This window comes from Polypterus senegalus, chromosome 6 (assembly GCF_016835505.1).
Source record: "Polypterus senegalus isolate Bchr_013 chromosome 6, ASM1683550v1, whole genome shotgun sequence".
NCBI classification, from domain to species: domain Eukaryota; kingdom Metazoa; phylum Chordata; class Cladistia; order Polypteriformes; family Polypteridae; genus Polypterus; species Polypterus senegalus.
The window spans coordinates 147,583,854-147,608,426 of NC_053159.1; the positions used below are offsets into that span (position 1 = coordinate 147,583,854).

A 24,573-nucleotide genomic window follows, 5' to 3' on the forward strand; every position below is an offset into this window, starting at 1 on the left:
AGCATGGCTGTAGAGCTGTAATTAATGCTCCCTCAAAATGCAGGTAATGTTCCTCATTCAGAACTCTGTGTGCAGCTTCTCATTCGACACAAAGTTAATCTGGAGGTACCCAAAGATTCTCCGAAGAGACACAGTACTGAAGGAGTCCAGTCTTTGTTTCAGGTTACTGGATCCATGCCAATGTCTTGCAACCATATAGAAAAACAGGAAGCACCAGGACTCTAAAGACTTGGACCTTCTTCCTTTTGCAAAATTATCGGGAGCACTATACACCCCATCCGGCAACCTCATGTCCCTCCATGCTCTCCCACTCCATCTACGGACTTCATAGGAAGACTCACTAGTGAGATGAATGTCACTACCAAGATAAGTAAAATTCATGACCACTAGGTCAAACCCAAGGATTTTCCAGGGAGACACAGTACCAATGGATGCCCGCCTTCATCTCAAGTCACTGGAGGTCATTAAAGGCCTGGATCTTGGTTTTTATTCAGGACACTCTCATGCCCAGACACACACTCCTTGCTTAGTCTCTCGAGAGCCCCAATCAGAGCCTCCATTGACTCCGCGAAGATCACAGCATCATCAGCAAAGTCAAGATCAGTTAATCTTTCTTCACCAACAGATGCCCCACAGTTGCTGGACCCCATGACCTTGCTTACCACCCAGTCCATGCAAGCATAGAGCGGAGTAGGAGCAAGAACACACCCCTAACAAACCCCAGAGTCAACTGTGAAAAATGCAGAGGTTCTACCTTCACTCTGCACAGCACTCACACTATAAGTCTTCAGGCCAGCCATGATATCCAGCAACTTCAGGGGGATTCCACAAAGTCTCAGGATGTCCCATAGGGCAGCTCAATCAACTGAGTGGGATGCTTTACTAAGATCAACAAAAGCTGCGCAAAGAAACTCTGCCAATATTCGCATTTGCGCTCAATGAGTACCCTCACTAAAAGGTTGTGGTCAATGGTAGACTTCTTAGGCGTAAAACCAGGCTGCACTGGTCGCTGGTAGGTGAGCAAGTGATCACAGGTCTTATTGAGGATGACCCTAGCAAGGACTTTACCCGGCACAGAGAGAAGTGTTATCCCGCTGTAGTTGCAACAATCTAGACAATCACCCTTCCCTTTCCAGATATAGGTGAAAAGTCCCATTTTCCAATTAGTTGGGATGACACCCATCTCCCAAATGGAAGTAAAGATTGCTTGCAATGACAGGAGGATAACCTTACCATCAGTCTGGAGAAGTTTACCCCAGATACCATAGATCCCTGCAGTCTTCTCTACCGTCAGATGGTTCACCACCTGTGCAATCTCAGAGAGATTGGGTGTTTCACAGCTAATTGGAGAATCAGCCTCAAGAACTGTGGATCCAAAGATGTCCAGTGTCCTAGCCGGAGGATCAGCTTTAAACAGCTGCTCATAGTAGCAAGCCCAGCGGGTCACAACTGTAGTGTCATCCATAAAGACCATTCCATCAAGGTCATATGTTTTATTTTACAAACATGACTCAAGGAAGTTCAAAAACAACAGGGAAACAGTTACAGGTGAGTTTGAGTAGTGGCAAAGTAATGAGAGATTTTGTTTCTGACCCTCATATTCTGACCCTTTAAAGAAAATATGCCTCCACACTTGGCAGCCTGGGGCCATAGTAAAAATGATGTGGTAAATATTTTATTTAAGTAACTTTAATATATGAGGAAATCAAGTCTGAATTTCTTGTTTTGATAGAGAAACATGCTTACCATTACATAACAATCACCACCTGCATTGCACTCTTTGCTTGCCAATAGAATTTTTTCCCACTTGCTCTGACACGAATCAGGGTCAAAATGTCTATTTAAAAACCTTTGTGCCAAATTATAACCCTTTAGTTTGAAAAACAAAGCTGTGCATAAAGAACAAACAAGCAGCTTATTGTATTAAAAGTTGTATAAACATATTCTTTTCAGGATAAAATTGCAAATTTACTTAAAGAAAATAAAATGCATAGCAAAAAAAAAAAGGATTTTTGCCATGACTTGGGTTATATTCAGGGCACTCTAGAAGAATGGTTAGAACAACATTTTTTGCATCTGTGACAACCAGGAATTTTGTTCTTTATTGCATTATACATATCTCAGTTCAGATGAGCAACTGCAAAGTGTAGTGATTTGTGCAGTCAGTCTGGTGTTGCTGGGAGCCATCAGTAGTGACTGTGGATCGATTTTTTTATACCATGATTGGATTTTTTTAGTCCATAGCCTGCTTGAATGTTTTAATTGGATCTTCATCTGGAACAACAAGGTGAGTGATCATTAACCTGTGAATCAGTATGTGTGTAAATAAACTAGACACACTGAAAGGTTTCCTTTCACCAAAGGAACAGCTCAAGAAATTGTTTTGCATGAATTACAAATTTAGTAGTACCCTATTTCTTTTTATTTAAAATGCGTGAGAATGTTCAACTACAATAATTCTGTGATCCCCTTAGTCACAAAATGTGTCCTAAAGTAAAAACAATGCATAGTTTATTACAAATGACAGCCATAATACTCTTACAGTGATACGTTTCATTGTAATCCTAGTTACACACAATTGAGTGAGTTTGCAATTCTTTTCTTAATTATGCTTTTTGGATTTCTTTTTCTATTTTGACTTACATAAGGGTTTAGTAAACCTCATACAAAGACTTATGTTTTTCCTTTTGAAATGTCTCTCATATTCAGTTCTACTTTTATAAGTTCTTTAAAGGCTAGCAAATCCAGCCATTTGTGATTTTAGCTCAGGGGATCAACTTACTGAAGAGCTCCTCTAGAAGGAAAGGAGATGATTCCTATTGGTCAAACTGTCAAGTTTCTGTGTTATACGGGGTCTGACGAAAACTGGAACTTTTGATTCCTCGAATTATTTGTTTCCATATTATTCTTTCTGACAAGATCAAAGTTTTAATTCACAAAGTGTAATTTATGTTGCATACAATAAAATAAATATCTGGTAAATGTATTGCGCTATTGATGACTGCCATTGTTTCATGATGCTTATTTTTGAATTTCTCTTTATAATTTGTACCTCAATCACATAGATTTACTTACATTGTTTAGTACTTCTTTTAAATATAAGGAAAGTGATATTTATTGTAAGATTTATAAGAAAATTGGTACATTGAAGGCAGGTATAATGTAACAGCTCCTTCAATTAAACTCGTCTTATTTCTCAAAAGGCAACATACTGTATATTATGCAAAAGTTGCCACAATAAGTGACATTTTTCAATTTAAGGGAATAACAAAGCCTAGAGATGAATTATTTGTCTACTGGAGGACCATGGACAGAACCATTGTTTTCATTCCTATAAAATTCAGGCATCTATACAATTTTGCTAGTCAGAATGAAAATGGAGTTCTTCCACCTTTGTTATTTGAGATTGCTACTCTTTCACATTTGAAACACCACTCCAGTTTCCTTCTGTAATTGCAACGGTCTTGGAACAATGCCTCCCTTTGCCTGCTTTGAAGAATCACACTCAATTTTCAAAGGGTCCAATTCAGTTTTGTCAAGGATGTCATATATTCCTTGCCGATAATAAGAAATTTTGAAAAATAGTGGAATAACAAGGCCTATAATGTGTAAAATAAATTTAACTATTAAAGTGATATAACTTGTGTATGTGTATATACTGTATGTATATATATATATATATATATATATATATATATATATATATATATAACAGGTTTTTATTATACAAATACCTCACAAAGGTTGCACAATCAAAATTACAAATTCTTTTTCCTTCCTTCTCTTCTCTCTCATCAATCTGTCTCCCTCCAGTGAGTATTACCTTTGAGTTTTGACTCGACTGGTGGAGACTGGATCGCTTCCTTTTATATTGGACCCAGAAGTACTTCCGGTGCCAGGGCATAGCCCTATTGAAGCACTTTCAGGTCAATCGGAGGTTATGAAAAACATGGATCATGAATCCCCACAGTAACCACTGGTAGCACCCACGGGACCCAGTAGGGCTGGTTCATGGCACTACAACTCTCCCATCATGCCCTGCAGATGTCCACATGGACCAAGACTCTGGGATGCTGCCATCTTGCAGATTGTGGATAAACATACTCTGGAATATTCCTCCCATCTCGGCAAGGGTCCCCCTTTTCTCCTGGGTGGGATAATCCTGCCTGACATTTACTCTATATATATAAAATTTTATTTAGTATTTTATCACATCATTTTGTGCTACTTTGGTTAATCAAAAGAACCTTTTGAAAGTGTTAGTCTTTCAGTAGTAATCAATTTGAACAAGGCACATTATTGATATAAAAATATCAACACCTGAGTAAAACAAGAAAGGGAAAAGGAAGCGATCAGTGGTACTATTGAAGAATAAAAATAAAAAAGACATTTTTTCAAGTGACATTTAGTGACCTTTAGTGACCCAGTGTCCAATGAAATATGATGTTGCTTAATTAAAAATGCTGGCAACACTACAGCAGGAAAGAGAGAGATGTTGCAGCAAGTTCACATTAAAAAGTGAACAGCTCTCTACCCACAAAAGGCCTGGGATCATAAACCAGAAAAAAATCCCAGTTTTATTGATATTTTCAAAAATAAAATATGATCAACCAAACATAAGCTGGAAAATATGAAATAAATACATTGATTTTGTCCTTATAGATAATCACTTTTCCAGTTTATGATGAAAGAAATGACTGTATGTCCAGGTTTATGGCATTAATAGGCTGACATCAATGTCACTTTACCTTTCTTTCTTGGTTTCCAATAAATCCACATTAGTTTTAGTCCAGGCACAACAATATTTTCATTGGAACTGTCTGTGTCAGACTTAGGTTTTGAAATATCGACTTATTGTAATTCTCGTAAACTTAGTAGCCGTCAAAATGCTTGACATGACCACATATAGAGCAAAATCTCAAGTCATAATGATAGTAAGAGCAAGAATAAACAGTTGTGTGATCGCCATAAGATCTGCACAGGTGAATTTGTCCCAACATGGGCTTTTTGATGTATGCACTAAGCATAAGCTAACATAGTTTTGCTGTCTGATGTTTCCTACATAGTTATTTACTTGTTTTTTTTTTTTTTTTTACTGTGCTCCACATTTTTCTTGTCGTTGAGGGTTTGTTGTTTATTGGATGATTTTTGACAAAGTGCCCACGATTTGACAATGAATTATTTTTTAACATGGAAAGGGGATCATATGTTAACGTTAAGATATGGTTCGGTATTGAAGAAAATAATTTTGATTGTTTAAACTGAAAAAGGAAAAAAAAAGAAAACTCAACAAGTGGAACTCTATGAATGATCGTTTTTTCTCATCTCTTTGAGTTATGGCTATTTTCTAAGCTTTGTATATCATTAATTTTCATTAATTTTGTTATTACATATTCAATAGTCACATGATATTCCATATTAGAATGTGATCACTGACAACAATTCCAAAAATCTAAAGAAATCAAAAATTAAGTGATGCTTAGCAAAACCAAATAGATTAAGCCTTTAACTAATAAATGTTATCATTTATATGAGACAGGGTAAGTAAACCTGGTGAGTTTTTTTCTGCTAACAAACACATCCTTCATTCTCGAATTTCACTTTGATAACATTTTTTTCTTACTTTATATAAAAACACTGCTTCTGTTGAGCCAATCTCTCTCTATATATAAAATCCAACGTCAGTATGTATGTCTGGCTGCTTTTCACGAGAGAACTACTTAACGGATTTAGATCAGGTTTTTTTCTGTAATTTGCTTGAACATTCTGTTTGATTTTGCGAGCTCTCTCATTACGCTATGTATCATAGTTTTCTTGCGGTACCGATTTATTTGCATGAATCTGATAGACACTCATCAGGCCAAGGGGAGGGGAGCGGGTCCCTCCTCACTCACAAACCAGCCTCAGGGCGTATCTTACCTCCACTTAGCTAGCAAACGAGAGAACTACTTAACGGATTTAAATCAGGTTTTTTTTTTCTATAATTTGTATGAGCATTCCAGTTGATTTTTGCGACTTCTCTCATAGCGAATCATAGATTGCTTTCAGGAGTGATACATTTGAGCTAATCTGAGACAGAGGCTGTGGGCGGAGGGGAGGGGAAAGCATGACGTCAGAAGTGGGGAGTCGGTCTACCGCTGTGTTTTGGAGTGGACTTTGCCTCCACTTAGCTAGCAATACCTTTTTGTTTATTGATTTTTAAAATTTGTCCTGTTTCACTACTACATGGGCAGAGCCACAGGGGACGACTAGTATTAGATAATTTAAGGGGAAGTATAACAATTGCATCTTTATCTCAATCAGATTTGTATAGAATATGTGTACTGCTGCAGTGGACTGGTGCCCTGTCTGTGGGTTACTCCTGCCTTGTGCCCTGTGCTTACTAGGATTGTCTTTGGCTGCCCCTCTACCCTGCCCTGGATACGCAGATTAGGAAGATGATGGATGTACCTGCTGTTCTCGTTGATTTTGTTTTGGTGACGGCATAGCAAAAATATTCAGTGCACTATTCTGAATAGACTGTGAAGCTTTTTAATATATTGCACACAGTTGTCACATTTGTTCTGTTAGCTAAATGAATATTGCAACACAAAATAACTGTGGCAACAATATAAATGTTATTATCAAATCCACATAGAAAAATATAGATGATATTTATTTTTCCTTTGTATTTTTTATTTAAATATATTTTAGAATAAAGACTTTTAACTAATTGTTATAAAGGATCCTCAATAAGGAAATCTTAATACTCTCTTCATTTGGGTTTTCTTCCTTTATTTTTTTCTTACTCTTTTAAGTCATTTACAGTACCTATAAAATCCTAGCTATGGTATATACTTAATATATTTATCTTAAAATAAATAATTTAGGCTTAAAGATAAATGCAGATCGCATGCCAACCATTTGTTATACCATGCTGTGTGTTACTTAAATTGGGTGGTTAGACTGAGAACCGTAATAACAGTGATTTATCTTGGTGAATAATCCTTATTTGGATACAGAACTAGCACACATGAAAAATATGTTTAAAATCTGCTGAACTGAATCAGAAAACAATCGTGCAATCTCTATAGAAATAAAAGAATATATTTTGTAATTATACTAGCTGTACATTCCTTAAAATGAAAGTCAAGACAAAATACTTTGGTATCCGATAATAAGTTATCTGTGTGCAGCAGCCAAATAAATGCAAACAGTTTTGTCTGATGCATTTTTTGTGGGTAAATAGTAAAGTTGATAAACATTAAGATGGTGGATACACATTAGGATTTTAATATTCTGCTGTCATTAATGCAATTCTAAAATAAAATCATATATATATATATATATATATATATATATATATATATATATATATATATATATATATATATATATATATATATATATATATTGTGACAGTTTAGGGCTTTCTTGACCCCTTGAATCCTCAGACCACTCGTCAGACACCAGGTAAAAGTCCAGTAATAATTTGTTATTATTATAAATAAGTGCACAAAGCACCCTCCACTCCCAAAATACTCAATAAATAAACAATAATCCAATCCTCCACTCCCAGACGCTTAGCCACCCTGCCTCCCAACTCAGCTCAATTGTCTGGGATTTCCCACAGTTCTTTATAGTCCTCGACCCGGAAGTGCTTCTGAGCCCTCAATCCATGTGATTATCCAGCACTTCTGAGTCAGGTAAAAACTTCTCTTTATCTTCAGCCCGGAAGTATATCATTTCTTCTGTTCCCGTGACTTGGAAATACAGTACTTCCGGGCTATATGGGAAATATAAATCCCTGGGCCTCCCTGCAGCGACTCCTGGCGGCCCCCCTTGGTATCCAGCAAGGTTGTACATTATAAGCTCACGGTCCATAATTCCCTGCTGGCATTCGGGGCACCTCTATGCTGCAAGGAGGGCTCCATCTGGCGGCCTGGGGTTATATATATACACACACACACACACACAGGTATATAATAATTATAAATGCTGTGTATATAACATAGTGTGCATGAAATGGGATAGTGGTGATGTGGTAAAATGAGAGGCTTCAGTGGGCATCCCTAAAATTAGAATTGTTTGAAAAAGTTTTATATAAATTGTTATTGTACATTTTTGCCTTTGTATTTAGCATCTTCTAACAAAGCTAAGTAACACAATGAAGAGGCGCAACTGCTAATGTAGATTGCTTGTGAACATAAATTTCCTGGAGCTGTTTAAGCAAAAATCATTGATTACATTAATAACTCCAGTGTTCGGTTTGCTCATTCTGCAGGTGACAATGCTTGTCGCATTAACTATGGTGGATGCAGCACTCTTTGTCTGGCCATACCAGGAGGTCGTGTTTGTGCCTGTGCTGATAACCAGCAAATGGAAAGAAGCAACAATTCTTGTTTATGTAAGACATTCTTGGATCATTTATTATTTCCTTATTTTAATTATGCTTCTTATATACTGTACATACACCGTAAAATATAACTTGATGTTAGTTGATGATTCCTGGACATTTTATCTTGGAGAAGTTTAAAGCTTTTATCAAAATATAAAGTTAGACTGCATATGTTTAATAGTTTATAATTCCATATCAATTATTTATTCATTTTCATCATTAAACCATGCTGAATTTCAGGTTTATGAGGGTCATATTATTTACTGTTTTTTACTTATTTTTATTTACTGACACAGTGAAAATTAGTTTTGCTCTAGGGAATGCTGAAAGCAGTAAGAAAAAACTGAAATGTTTCTAAAAGGGAGCAAACAAGATTTTATAAAAGATAATTACTTTATCTATTATTCTTTGAGGGAATTTCTTATCTTAATGAAATCAAGATAGACTTGTATTTATTATAGTAAGTTCTGTTTAAGGTTAGTGTTTTAAAGATTGAATTTCTTGAGGATTCCTGAAAAGTGTGTTATTTGTGGTTCTCTTTTGCATACATTCATTTGTGTTATTTTAAGTATTTAGTAAAATAGCACTATGATGTCCAGAATAGGAGCACACATGTATATATTAGGGTTTCCAGATAATTGCATTAGAAATTGAAGAAATGAATACAGTGTGACTGCCATTTCTGTGCGCTGTCCTTCTTACTCTGCTCCAAGCCACCTTAGCCTCAGATCTAATAGATGTTCACATTTGCATTGTTCTGTCTTCTTTTCCACTCTGGTCAGATCTCCCGGGTTTCCTTCTTTTCATTCACCTGTTTTGAGTACTTTGGCTGTCTCAAGTGCTATTAGTTAAACAGATTACACATGTGACCATTCTATGTAATATTGTGCTTTGACGTAAGTATGGTAATCGGCTATGCACTTCGAGCAGAGGCACTGGTGCTTATTAATGCACTGGTAAGATATTCAGGTGGACACATTAAGTGTTTTCTTGACATGTGTTGCAAGCCTTGTTTTAATTTATATGAGTCTTTTAAAAGACACTATATAAAGTAAAGACCAAAATGTATATGAAAAAACAGTACAACGATACTTAAATAACTGATAACATTTTATATTTTTATTAAAACCATTCTGTTTTTAGTATTCCTTTTTCTCGTTTTTTACATTTGTAGTTTCTCCAAGTGATAAGTTGCCACGACTTTGTAAGGATGATGAATTCCAGTGCAAAAACAAAAGATGCATTCAGTCTCGATGGAAATGTGATGGGGATGATGATTGCTTTGACGGCAGTGATGAAGAACTGGAGTCATGCTGTATGCTGCATTTCATGTCTGTTTCTTTGTGTTAGATAGTATTGACTATCTTTTCTCTTGTTAGTGCCTTTCGAAAAAAAAAATCATTTTAATGTTGGAATCTAAATTAATCAGTTTTAAAGTTTCAGAAAACAAGACTGAAAAATTACAGGTTTATATTATTTTGTTGTAATCCAGGGTGACCTACAAAGTCATTATAGAATATCATTTTTTATAACTGGAACAAAGGTGGAATAAGGGACAAATAGGGTTACACAGTGATTGGATCAAAGAAACCTATGAGAGACATGGAAGTAGGAAGTGCATTGTACTGTGTACACATTAAGTTGAACTTAATTGGCTAACTTGTTTAAAATCCAATACCTTAGCTACTATGCCACACTGCCAGCCATAAAAAATATTATGCTTTAGTGTTTCACATTTTTTGGTGAATTTTCACTTTTTTAGATAATCACAGCTGTCCAGCTGATCAATTTAAATGCTTGAATAATCGCTGCATTCCCAAAAAATGGCTATGCGATGGAACCAATGACTGTGGAAACAATGAAGATGAGTCCAACTCAACATGCTTAGGTAAGCCTGATGCACTGAACAATATAAGTAAGTATAGCCATGCCTTTTAAAAAATCTTATTTAAAAATGTAGTGATAATTTAGGTGTCTTGCAAGGGCATCAGTATTGTTAATATATTGAGCTGCCTGGAAACTGCTACGATTTCTGAAAATAGTAAACAGCAGAATTTTTACTTGTGGTTAATGTAATTCTGAATAGGCAACTGGGTTGAAATGTACAAATTAAATGTTCTTGTATCCACTTTTCAGAATTCTGAAATTTTTTAAATAACACGTTTCCTGTAATTCATTCTCATACTCACATTAAATTTGATGGTAACAGTAGTGAGTTTGGCAGCTTTGTAGAAAAACATGCTGAAGTACATGCTGTGCATTGGGTACACTGACTTGGTTGGCATCATCAGTTCACATTGCTTATTGAGAAAAATCTGTTTTGGTTTGCAACCTAATTGTTGATGTTATTATAAATCAAACAACATACCAAGGCAACAGTGGTGAACAAATCAAAGGTAGGATTGGGCAACTCAAAATTTTGAATTGAATTAGGTGTATTTGAGAATCTTGTCTTATTTAGGTATGTTTAATTAGGGATTAGGCGGCTGGTTAATCAACTTAAAACAATCACAACAATATCTTCAGTTAACCTTCAATGTAAAAAACAGAAGTTAGATGAATTAAATGTAGAATGCATTACTTTAAATATGTGTGGTTATTTACTTTGTTTTTGAATGGTAATTCATTAAACGTTTTTATTTCAGAGGAGTGCTTATTTAATAATTTTATATCATTTATGATGGGTTTTCAAGAACTCTTCCAATCAATAGATTAATATATTAATCAAGGGAGAACAATCATCTATTAAAACATATCAGTAAATCACTCCTTTCAATGAGCATATTATGAGACTCCCATTACTCAACTCCCTGGGTAGCTTGTTACAGTGTATGCCCTGACCATGGTGAGGATTGTCTCGGTCTCCATGGGTCTGGTGACCATGGTGAAAGTGGGTCCATGTTCCTTGACTTTTCAAATGATCAGGGACTGCGAATTGCTGGATCCTGGCTCCAGCACCCAGAACCACATCATTGGACTTTGCACTCCAATACTGGTGATGCAGTGAAGGAGATCGATTACATCTTTTCCTTGAATATTTTATAGCAAGTGTTAATACTCTACTTTTAACCTTGACTGTACCTAAGAGAGATTGAGGAGCTTGTGACTATGGGAATGCGGAACATTGTGGCAAAGAAGTGAGGGACAGTTATATGTTCCTGTATATTCCTTTTGTATCCATCCATCCATTATCCAACCCGCTATATCCTAACTATAGGGTCATGGGGGTCTGCTGGAGCCAATCCCAGCCAACCCAGGGCGCAAGGCAGGAAACAAACCCCAGGAAGGGCACCAGCCCACCACAGGGCACACACACCCACAGGACAATTTTGGATCGCCAATGCACCTAACCTGCATGTCTTTGGACTGTGGGAGGAAGCTGGAGCACCTGGAGGAGACCCATGCAGACACGGGGAGAACCCGGGTCTCCTAACTGCGAGGCAGCAGCTTTACCACTGCGCCACCATGCCACCCTCCTTTAGTATCCTGCGATATATATACAGTGATCCCTTGCTATATCACGCTTTGACTTTTTTGGCTTCACTCCATCGCAGATTTTATATGTAAGCATATCTAAATATATATCACGGATTTTTCGCTGGTTCGCGGATTTCTGCGGACAATGGGTTATTTAATTTATTTCCTCAGTTTGTTTGCCCAGATTTCATACAAGGGACACTATTGGCGGATGGCTGAGAAGCTACCCAATCAGAGCACGTATTATGTATTAAATAAAACTCCTCAATGATATACGATATGCTTCCCGCGCGGTGCTTCGCATACTTAAAAGCCCGAATAAAACCTGTTGATTTTTGATTGTTTGCTTTTCTCTCTCTCTCTCCCTCCCTGACATTCTCTGCTCCTGACAGAGGGGGTGTGAGCAGAGGGTCTGTTCGCACACTGGCCTAGAGGATATGAACGCTCCTCTAAAAAATGCTGTAAGACTACCTTCACATTGCTCCCTTCCTTGTGACTGCTTTGTCGGGCGGTGCTTCATATACTTAAAAATCCAAACAGCCCTACTGATTTTTGATTGTTTGCTTTTCTCTCTCTGTCTCTCTCTCTCTGACATTTTCTGCTCCTGACACGCACTCCTTTGAAGAGAAGATATGTTTGCATTCTTTTAATTGTGAGACAGAACTGTCATCTCTGTCTTGTCATGGAGCACAGTTTAAACTTTTAAAAAAGAGACAAATGTTTGCTTGCAGTGTTTTAAAGTCCCTGTCTCAACAACCTCCTGTGTTTCTGTGCAAATCTGTGACCCAAGTGTGACGATATAAAAATAACAATATAAACGTATGGTTTTTACTTTGCGGATTTTTACCTGGAACACAACCCCCGCGATCGAGGAGGGATAAACACACTGTATATACATATATATATACAGTATATATATATATATATATATATATATATATATATATATATATATATATATATATATATATATTATATTAGTTCATCAATGAAAAGAGATTAGTCCTGTTTATGCATTGATATAATACTACTAATGCTTTGTAAACTATTTGTTTTATTTCTGTTTTACTTTCTTTCTTATACCACTTTACAAGTAGCTGCTATAAGGGCTTCTTTAACCGAAAAACTAAATTAAGCCACCCTCGAATCAGAAGTACAAGTGATTTGCAGTAAATGTTTATTGACAGAAGCACATGCCGTTTATTTTCTTAGACAGGTAACAAAGTACTTTAATATTTTGTGCCTCTGCCTAAGTCTTCTAACTTCTTAGGTTTGAAGTTGGTGGTGGTGACTACCTGCATGCAGCCTGCATGTTCTTACTGTTTTTTCACAGATACCTCAAATTCAATCCACATCTCCTAAATATGAGAGTTGCCAGGTTGTGAGTGAGTATGAAAGTGTAAACCATCTGGCCAGTATTTAACATTTAACTTTGAAATGTTATTTAGCAGGCATCATGGTGGCACTGTGGTAGCGCTGCTGCCTCACATTTAGGAGACCCGGGTTCGCTTCCCGGGTCCTCCCTGTGTGGAGTTTTCATGTTCTCCCCATGTCTGCATGGTTTTCTTTGAAAACATGCAGGTTAGGTGCATTGGCGATTCTAAATTGTCCCTAGTGTGTGCTTGGTATGTGGGTGTGTGTGCCCTGTGGTGGGCTGGAGCCCTGCTCAGGGATTTGTTCCTGCCTTGCACCCTTTGCTGGCTGTGTTTGCTCCCGTGACCCTGCATTAGGATATAGCATGATGGATACTAAAGGAACATACACAAACATATAACTGTCCCTCGCTTCTTTGCCGCAATGTACCGCATTATTTAGCTTTGCCTTTAAGAAGGTTGCACATCCATATACTTTAAATTAAGCAGAAAAAATACTATTCAATAAAATACTGTAGCAAGGTAAAAAGCAGTCTTTCTATAATACTGCAATAAGTATAAGAAAAACAGCTGCGAACTTGGCTGTTTAAGAGGCTTGTAGACAGACGTAAGTTGTTGATTATCACCTCAGTGGCATCTGCTTCAGTACTAGAGACATATCCACAATTTGTGGAGTTCAAGAATGAAGTTAAAAGAATGCTCCTTGCCAAATGCTAGTAACTGTGCCCTCTATTTGTCACAAATCCAGCACTTAATGTATTCTTTTCATTTTCTTCTTACATATGTGTTGTTAAGTAGCATGTCCATTGTTGTTTGAGTTGTTACTTCCCATGATGCTTATCAATTTTCATCATTATTCATGGTTAACTATATTTGCATTTGTCATAAACAAAAATGTTTTTTTCTGTGTAAAATGGTACACTATATTATTTTTAGATACTACTTATTAGCCTCAAGTATGATAGATGATGTTTGAGATGCATACACTAATTTTGGACAAAATATTGATTTTTCTTTATACAGTATTTGCTGTTTAATTGTGTTTTCTGAAGAAGTCGGCACTTCATGTCAAAGTGAAAAAACTCCACTGTAATCTGTAAAACAGATGGACTATTTCAGTTTTTATTCACATTAGTGGCACAGAGCATAGCACTACTGCTTTGCAGTTCCGGAGCCATCATTGTGAATCCCAGCTTGGGCACTGCCTGTGTGGAGTTTGCTGATTCTGCTCATGTCTCCCCAAGTTTTCCTCTGAGTATTCTAGTTTTCCTGTCAAATCTTAAAGATGATCATGTTAGGTTAATTGGTGGGTAGATTAAGTGAGTTTGGTAATGGATGTGTCTTACTCATATTAATTTGCAGCATTAGTGTACTTACCAGTAGAAGAATAAGAATTGTTTCATGAGATTTTACACTGTAAAGAATGTAGAAAAGCAGCAGCAATTTGTCAACAACCCAAAAGTTACAGGCTCATACTTTTTCTGTTTTTCAGTATTGGTTCAGTTTTACTATTTTTTCTCTTACTTTCATTTGCAGTCTGTTCACGTTCGAATGCTGTTCTCATACTTGTGATTAAAGAAAAGAAATGTCTGACAATGGCTTTATACCGTATTTTGTCGACTTTTTTGTTCTGTATTTTACAACTAAATTTAAATTTATGTATTGCCTAAAGGTGAATATTTTTGAAGGTTTTTAAAAGTGACAAATTGATGATTGATTGTTTTTTAGGAAAACCATCAAAGATCAATGTTCATTTTTGAAGGAAATAATATGTAGAAATCTTGAGCATGGAGAACATACAGTAATATAACAAAAAGAATGTAAAATGCAGAATGGTGAGAAAGATGGACATTTATTTGGAAGTTTTTTTTGCCTCATAATCAGTGACAATTGCTGGCAAATGATAAACAAAATAAACTCAAATTTAAATCTCAAAGTAAATGAAAAGAGGAAGTGGGCTCATTTCTCTGTATCTTGATTCACATGAAATGAGACTTCATCATGTAACCTGTATGTACTTCACAATGTAGTAGTTTTGCAGTGCCTCTTTGAAGGAAAAGAATAAGATACATTTCAATCTGAAATCTGATCCTTTTGTCTAAAATATCCATTGTTCTCTTTGGCAGATTTGTTTAATGGTCTCAAGTCGCCAATAAATTGTTTAATTTTAAAAAAGAGTGATACCAAAGGTGCACAAGAGTTAAATATTCGGAGACATAACTCTCTGCCAAGTCTTCATTCTTGTTAATTAAAATTGGCCACTAATGATCTATCATTGATATTTTGTGAAAAAAGCCTTAAACCCCATTTTGCTTGGGTCAGTCTATCGAATTTGTAAGCTTTTCTATTGCTAATTAAATAAATATATATAAAGTAGTAAAAAGGGGTTTAAAACGGTTATGAAATGTGCATGCAGCATCCAGTACGTTAGTATTGAATTCCATTTGGCTTGTAGATTTAGCAATACAACATTTAATTTTGTTCACAGGAAAAGTCTAATGTGCTATGCAAGTAGAAGATATCTTGGTAGCAGAAGTTACAATATCACTATAGTACCTTCAATACTGCTTTGATTTATAAAATTGAAAGGAAAAACTAATATAGCCAGTATTTATTAATTCATGTTTACCTTCTGAAGTATAGGCAGCCCAGCCAGAGTTATCCCGGATTCACAGAGTCAACAAAACTGTGGATGTTTATGTCAGCGAGGTGTTAGAATTTTAAAGGCTGTGACAAAGAATCGTTTCAAAGAAAATAGTGAATATCTTGTTTAGGTTGTAGAAAATGATCTAGCTGCACCACAGGTATTAATCCATCTTCACGAACAGTAAAATATACATTATCTCAAAATAGTCTCCTTGGATGTGTCATTTCTTGAACCATTTGTCTGATGAACAATTGCCAAGCTGAAAAGCATAAATGGCCTGTAGAAATTAAATCAATTACTGAACATACAGTAGGCTTAGATGTCAGTGATCTTTGTGTAAGACAAAGAAGACCATAAAAAATGAGCAGCAGTTTGTTTGAAGTTATAGTAATAGCAAGTACATCAGATACTGTACTGTATTGTGGAAATGGATAGGACTTCATTTATTTATATCTGCAAAAATTGATACTCCCTTGAGTTCTGTTCCATCGTTCTGTTCTATGTGTAGCAAATATTAATGCACTGTACTGTTTTTGTTTGTTGATACAATAATATCTATGCAATTAAAATGAAGAACATCCCTCAAAAAGTCTTCAGAATCCCCTTATATCTCATATGGGCATATGTGAGATGGTGACATATCTTAGCAGTGCTAGGAATTAGGTATAAAGCAACCATGGGATAGGACAGCATTTCATTTCAGAACACATTCAAGCGCATTCAAGTTGCAATTAAGTTACAATTATGAATCAAAGCATATTTATGGAAGGTCTTTCCAGCAGGGGGCGCTAGCTCCCTGGCTGGAGTAAGTTCTTTTGTAATTGTGGCATGTTACATAACCCAACACTATATAGATATAATATAAAAAGGTGATACCCATCCCTTAGTGATATGCCATTAAGAAATCACATAGGATAAATAACTTAGCTTTCTTTATTAACGGTTTACATGGCATAACAAATGAGGAAACCATGACAAGACCTTTCAGGTAGTGTGTATAGAGTCTGCCAGTTTCATCGCAGCGCTGGAAGGATTTTCTGGCTCGGATGACGGTATCTCCCATCTGTCAGTCGGCTTCAGAGGTGTGCCGGGCAATGTTCCAAGGCTTTATACACTTTCTCCATGTGCAGGCCCTCACTTAGGTAAATCATGCCATTCCAAACAAGGAAAAGAAGATACAATGTCATTTTGACTCTGACACACAGAAATAGTACAATGCCCATTTCGCAGTTGTCCCTTACTTGTCTTCTAATGCTTGCCTAGCAGTTCTAAATGATGTGCCCCTGTGTGCTAAATCTGGCCTTGTGTTAGCTGTACATGTGAGTGGATTTATAAAATATTATTTATACAGAGCACAGTGACATGTTAAACTTGTATACTTATTACAGAAGGGAGCAAAAAAACATGAACATGTGGAACAATGGTCAAGCTCTGTGAAAAGAGTCACTGGACTAGGAAATGAGCTGACCGCTAATGGAGTGGTTACAAAACAGCTATACTAAGGAATGCACTATGTATATTATAAGAAAGTAATAAAGCTCCGTTTGCTTTTAAATTGTGTTTTTGCATCTAAAATTCCTTTTTATATTTGTTCTATCTTGTCCAATGCAAGCTTGAGTTAATATTTAGAACAGGAAAGAAAATTCTTCTAATTAACTAGCTGTATGGTTAGCTGTTAATATTAATTAAAGTAAAGATACAAAGACTTTAATTTTCTCATTTTTGACCCTGTATGTTCCTTTAGTATCCTGATATTTTATACATTACAATGAAAAAAGTTTCAGATCAATTGTTTTAAACTTTAAACAGCATGTGGCCTGTAGGGGTATCTCACAAACATAAAAAACACCAGTCCAGGAACACAAAATGACAAAACAAAACAAATGCTTTAATAACAAAGTCTTAATAAGTGATACAAGGGAACAATAAACTTCAACCAAAACAGGTATAATGTGGCCGGGCACCAGAGAAAGAATAGTTGGGACATCCACCAGATCATCCCGTTTAATCCCTATTTTCTTTTTTTTGGGTTAACATGCACCTCGAGGTCCTGTGGTTGGTTGGCACCCTGCCCAGGATTGGTTCCTGCCTTGTGTCCTGTGTTGGCTGGGATTGGCTCCAGCAGACCCCCGTGACCCTGTGTTCGGATTCAGCGGGTTAGAAAATGGATGGATGGATGGATGCACCTCGAGTGAGCCAGCGAGATCCTCCAATGCTCATGTGTGGCACAGGAAAATAATAAACACTTCTGCCTCCAGGGCCTAACTTAACAATAGTAAACCCTGGCTATTCTGTTAACATGTTTTCCCTGCTAATGTCTGAATACTTGGGTCTCCGGCCTCCCTCTGTACAGCTGATCTTTTGTCGCTTGTTACCTCTCAACTCTAAGCTCGCAGAGTAAAAGAATTAAGGCCATTTTCTACTGTGCCTCAACCACCTTCCAGTTACCCTGCCATAAGCATTTCTGGGGATCTGACATTGATATCTGGTGTTCTAGGCCTACCCCTGGTGGCACCAGAGATTACTGCATGTTAGCCCATTTATAGAGGTATACTGGAGACGGCCAGATTAGTTGCTCTCCTCAGGACACAAGTAAGACCACAGCACATCGCTCCCTAGCAGTCTGGAGAACCTCAAGCCCTGTAATAGGGCTTATATTATCATCTCTGGTGCCTTGAAAGACCTCTTACTTTGAGGCCCTCTGCTGGTCAAAAAGGGTACCGCTACCCAGGTTAACATCACAAAGCAGTTAAAAAGTATTATTGCTTGAACACTTAAAGCTGAATTGCAATATTATTGCAATATCACTCTGCTATTTTAATGGGGATGAGGATATGTTCTTCTACACTATCTAAAACGATTATTTTAGGAAAGTAAAGTGTTTGGGGTGAATGCTTCTTATATACACTGTATACTTTAATAAAAAATAATAATTAATAATTAATTATTATTTTTTATTAATTATTATTATTAATTTTATTAATTATTATTAATTATTAGGTTAAAGGCCTTAAGTTATATTTTGATTTGCTCACCTTGAGTGTATTGACACAATCCAGGCATATCAGTAATAATCAATGGCAATTCTCAGTCATTATTAATTTGAGTAACAGTGTTTAAACTACCTTAAAAGTGGCTGTGCCAGGATATCTTTATATAGGAACCCTGTCCAAAATTGATCTTAAATTTTTGTTTTCAGCTCAGACGTGCCAGGCCAACCAGTTTTCCTGTACAAATGGACGCTGCATCCCTGTGCTGTGGCTGTGTGACAGGGAGGATGACTGTGGTGATAAATCTGATGAAGCAATATCATGCTGTAAGTACATCTCTGACAATAACATAAATGCAGACATAAAACTCACAGACTATTAAAATGAATAGTAGAACAGGTATCTCATTGTGACACATTATGGATTTCCTGCATCCTAGAAAATAAAATGGAATAAATCACTTTTGTCCTTGGAATTTGTAAAATGATGAAGAATTCAGGTATCCATTGGTATACTGGGAAGGAATTGTGGCAGAGGTTGCCTAACCAGAAACAGAAAGCACTACATTCCAAATTCTTATCCAAAATAGGGGTCTTGTCTCTGTGTACCTATCCATTTTTTAACCCATTTATTAAGCTCAGGTTTGTAGCGAGATGAGGTTCACACCGGCAGTACTACATGCAAGACAGGACAGCCATCAGTGTATCACAGAGCATTCTCACTCTCAACCAATTTAGAGCTGTCAGTAACCTAAAATATACAAGATGTCTCCAGGATCTGGAAGAAAACATTTCAAACATGCAGCACTTTTAACATGTATAGCCAGACAAGCCTTTCCCATAGGGCTTTAAATCCTACTTCTGTATTTTTCTATGGTCATTTTCAGGATCATTTGCAGGTTCAGGAGTACACTATGAAAGTCCCATCCAACCCAGCCTAACACTTATAAACATTAATAAAACAAACACCTCTTTTAAGTCAAAGAGTAAAAAATAAAGCAACAGCATAGAGACCAAGAGACTCGTAGTTGTAGTTATTCACTACCATAGATCTGGTCTGAAACCCCAAAGTTGTTTACCAGATGGAAATTAACTGAACACAGTATGGTTAAAGTTTGAAAATATTCTTCTCTGAAATACTGCAAAATTACACAGAACTCCACTTAAAAGGCATCATTGCAGTGCTTTAACCAGACCGTAACAGATATGATTAGTATGAAACTTAATGCTGTGTTTGGCAGGAGTGTCTGTACTACACATAATGATCAGTTATTATATGCATCTGATAAAATCACTGGTAAGAAATAGATTTTTTACAACATAGCTATTTGGTCAAATACTGTAAATGGGAAATCATTTGATGGCAGACTGCTAAATCACTGTAATTTTTTATGATCAATTTTTTTATTGAGAGAACACAAATTAAACAGAACAAAGATGTAATTAGCACAACAAAAAAGAAATAAAAGTAACTAAACAGTGTAAAAAAATATGTAACAACAGATCTTCAATCTCCAATTCTCCACCTCATCCCTTACCATACCCAAAAGGAGTGTTTAAAAGTGACAGATATAGAGAGAAAGAGAGAGGGAGAGAAAGATCATATGTACAGTAAGCGTCCCACTAAGAAATTACAGCACATATAATTGAAACCTGCTATGTCTGAGGAACCTATAGAGAAAAAGTTGCAGTAAAATTTCTTGATATAGAAAACTAAGGAAAAGTAATTCCCAATAAAGACGGAGTATTTAATCAAAATACTGCGTGTTAGAAAAAGTATTTCTACTGTTATTTAATTCAATATGGAGTTATGTAAGAGGATAGAAGTATGCACCGATACAGTGCATTGTCGCATCCACCACATGACAAACCAACTCAGAATCCCAGATTAGGACCCGAGTGCAGCCATGCAGTGGGTGACACCTCGACACCCCTTGTTTAGGTGGAATGGATCCAATGTGAGGTTTTTGATTGTGGCTGGAGTGCCAATTCTGCCAGCAAGGCCTAAGTTTTCCCTGTAGGTTGGAGGGCCTACATGCAGGGCTGGATGCACAATAACGTCATGCCCAGGACAGAGCAATTGCAGGTTAAGGGCCTTGCTCAAGGGCCCAACAGAGTAGAGTTTCTTTTGGCATTTACGGGATTCGAACCAGCAACCTTCCAATTGCCTGTGTAAATCCCTAACCCTCAGAGCCACCATGTAAGCATACAAGTAAATATACAAGTATTTAGGCACACCACTTACATGTGTATATAGACGTTTGTAAGCAGACAAGTGATTTATCCATTTTTCCATCCTTTTCTTGCGCTTAAAACTGTACACACCGAGCGCTTGGCCAATATTACAGCCTTCTTTCAATGAGCATCTAATTATTTCATTTTACTAGTGGTGACTACGTGACTTGTGATAGTTTCTTGAGTTATATATTGTTAGTTGTAAATTAATAACTTGGAGTTTGGTACTTAATTAAAATAACATTTTAGACATTTTTCTTATTGTTTTGTTAAAAAGTCTATTCCCAAGTAATTATAAACCATTTTCATTAGTTTTATATGCTTCCTTTCCATGGTGAAGCCTTATTGTCCTTATTATATACCGTACATTATAACTTCACGGGAAAAAAATTTAAACGTCTGATCTAAATTGTGTGCCAGATAAAGGAATAGATGATGAAAGCATCACAACACATATCAGTGGAGTGTTTTTTTTTCTTTTAATATCTCTCCATCTTTGGGGTAAGACATCTAAATTTAAAATCACATAATATGTATATCAGTGGAGCGTTTTTTTTCTTTTAATATCTCTCCATCTTTGGGGTAAGACATCTAAATTTAAAATCACATAATATGCATACAGTGTACAGACTCTTCGTTTTCAAACACTTGTTTTAAACATTAAAGTTATTTGTGAAAAGAAGAGCACTAACTATAGAATGCTTGGAAAAAAAGATTTTAAAATCTGTAATATCTCTATGCATTTGTAAAATTATATGATATATTCAATTGGGTCCATCAGGACTAATCTATTTTTGTCATTTGAAAGCAGTTAATATGTTAAAAACAAAACTGGGGTTTCCTCCAATTATCTTTTTTTACTTTTTAACATTCTTTGCATATCTGAGTAACAACTGTGATTCCAATGAGGAGAATTTTAAATTCCATTCCAAATATGATACCAAGTGTGAAATAACAGCTATCATGCGTTAAAAAGAGCAGTCACCAACTGCATACAAAAACAGACTATTTACTAAAGAAAATAGCTTTCTGACTGTAGTCTACTCTGAGGTGGGTGTTTCTGTAGGAATAATTCTAGAGCAGATGGAAAAATACATATATTTGTTATAATATTAGAGCTCTGGCTCCATCAGATATTACAAAAGCCATTTTTCACAAAAGAATTGCAGGCGGTCATTTCTTAAAAGCAAATTCTTGTCACTGTAATTCTAAAAGGATTACACTGTCATTGATTTGGGGGTTGTTTACCACACAAATTGAAAACTTGTTTAACAAAAAAATATAAAATTATACAGACAAAAATACTCACTATAGCTCCCCATTAAGTGTAAATGAATAATTTAGACGCACCCTCTCCTCCCAATATTTTACAGTAACAGTTGCTATATGCCATAGTGTATATCAATGGCATTGGTTCTCAAGTGCCCAGCCCCTAATCAATTGTACCTTTCCACTTACGTATCTATCCAATGAAGCTAGGCTGATTATGGAGAACCCATCCCTTGTTCCTCCCATTCAACATGTTGACTATGCTCATTTACAGCGCAAAAATTCCACAGCGGACCTAACACCAAGCCCCCCCTCACTCCCTTACTACTGTTTGACAATGCAAAAACTCCTTGTGAGGTAATGGCTTTATTGGTGTAGGGGCTAAGCCCCTAATATGTTCTAAAACTAGTGACTTCCTGGTGACTGTACAATAGCTTGCTAAGCAGAAGGGATTAGTGCTTAACATGGTATTGTAAGACCTGCCATTTGAATCAATAACACTATTCTGCAGTTAACATTTTACTAAATAGACTGGCTTGGGCACTTTCTACGTCAAAGTTCAGCAAAATGCAAATATTAGCAAGACAGATGCGGATGTGGTGTCTAACAGTTGTTTAGTTTAACATACCCATTGACTCAACTCAACCAGTCTGTGATTCACCCCATGGAAATCAAAAGGTTTGAATCCATCTCTAGTAATATGGATGAGCTCATGTTCTTGTGAGAGCTGACAACCAATGAGCGCTCATCTAGAAGTGCAATGTGTATACTGTTTATACTCGTGGATAAGTTCTCTCGTGGATAAGTCGGGACTTGATTTTACCATATAATTTCTGGTATTTTATAATATCAGTCGTATAATTCGAATGTAGAAAACTCTCGCTATTAGTCCAAGAGATTATTATATGCTAACGCCCACCTGAGAGAGTAAACATGGAGTACAGTGCCTTTTTTTTCTATGTGAGTGTGGCAATGCGCTGTATCAGAGTATGCTCCAAACCTCACTCTCTCTATTGTGCCTACGTGACCACAAGGTAATACCTGAACTATTCTGAAGCAATGTTTGCACCGATTTGTGTTTTTTGTATCTCACTCCCTCATACAACTTTATTGTAAGAGCATCTCTTATCTACAATGCAACGTTTGATCAGAAAATATGAAGCTGGTTTTAAATAAAACATCGTTGAAGTCGTGAAAGAAATTGGTAACTGTGCTGCTGCAAAAAAATTCGATGCATCTGAGAAACTGACGCGATATTGGAAGAAGCAAGAAGATGTTAAAAAAAAAAAAAGTGTTGTATTTTTGAATGGGCGTATAAGTTGGGGTCTGATTTTATGATCGATTTTTCAGGTTTCAAGACCCGACTTATACGTGAGCATATACGGTAATATGGCTACAAGGAATAAGGAACATGAGTGTTTTGGACCTCACAATCAGACCAGAGGCTCATAATGTCTCATGTTTTACATACCACAACAGAATGGAAAAAAGGCAATGATTGTATTTGAAGCTACCATTCCTGTAAACTTTTCACACAGGCATTGTCTCCATCAAGCAGTATCATATTGGCTGTCATAAGAAGGGGTGAGCATGCGCTGTTAAGGAAATAAGAAACTGTGCTGGAAAGTTGTTACAGAGTTTCCTCTAATGCATCATTTTCTGTAATTGCTGGTTTAACTCACCCTTCAACTTCCAACTCAATGAGTCTGTGTACTCAAGGAAGTTTTAAAACTCATCTCAAGCTCATTTTCAGCCAAGCCTTAGAACTATTTTCAAGGTAACAGTTTTTGAAATAGAAAGCTCTGTGTTGCTACACCCACCAGAACTGCCTTCTTATTGTATTATCTCTTAAAGAGGTAACCTGTTTCTGGCTCTGTCAGCCTGGGATTGGATGTTTCCAAAATCTGTCATGCTGAAGGTCTTTTGACGTTCTTCTAGTCTTCCATGCTCACAACAGGAATCAGTCTTCGATGAATAATTACTTAAAGTTACACCCTGCAGTAGCATACTGCAAGCCTATTGAAAAAACTATCAAAATTTCAAACACCCAGAACTGGATAACTGGATTAGAAAAATGAATAGGCAAAGTTTCACAGTAAAGGATGTACAGAGGAATGGGCTACAGATATTTGTCTTGGTTTTGTTATCCGTTCATTAGAGCTCATCTTAAACATACCCTATCCATAAAAATACAATATACAGTATA

The 24,573-nt window shown here is 36.4% G+C and overlaps 1 protein-coding gene across 1 annotated transcript in view; it reads left to right on the forward strand.

Annotated features, from left to right (window-relative positions):
• Nucleotides 1-24,573, forward strand: part of LOC120530667 (low-density lipoprotein receptor-related protein 1B-like) — a 1,848,048-nt gene that overhangs the window by 1,029,379 nt on the left and 794,096 nt on the right. Inside the window, exons 16-19 of the mRNA XM_039755091.1 lie at nucleotides 8,264-8,386; nucleotides 9,552-9,692; nucleotides 10,140-10,265; nucleotides 19,074-19,190. Coding sequence (XP_039611025.1) covers nucleotides 8,264-8,386; nucleotides 9,552-9,692; nucleotides 10,140-10,265; nucleotides 19,074-19,190 — 507 coding nt within the window. The remainder of the gene's footprint in view (nucleotides 1-8,263; nucleotides 8,387-9,551; nucleotides 9,693-10,139; nucleotides 10,266-19,073; nucleotides 19,191-24,573) is intronic.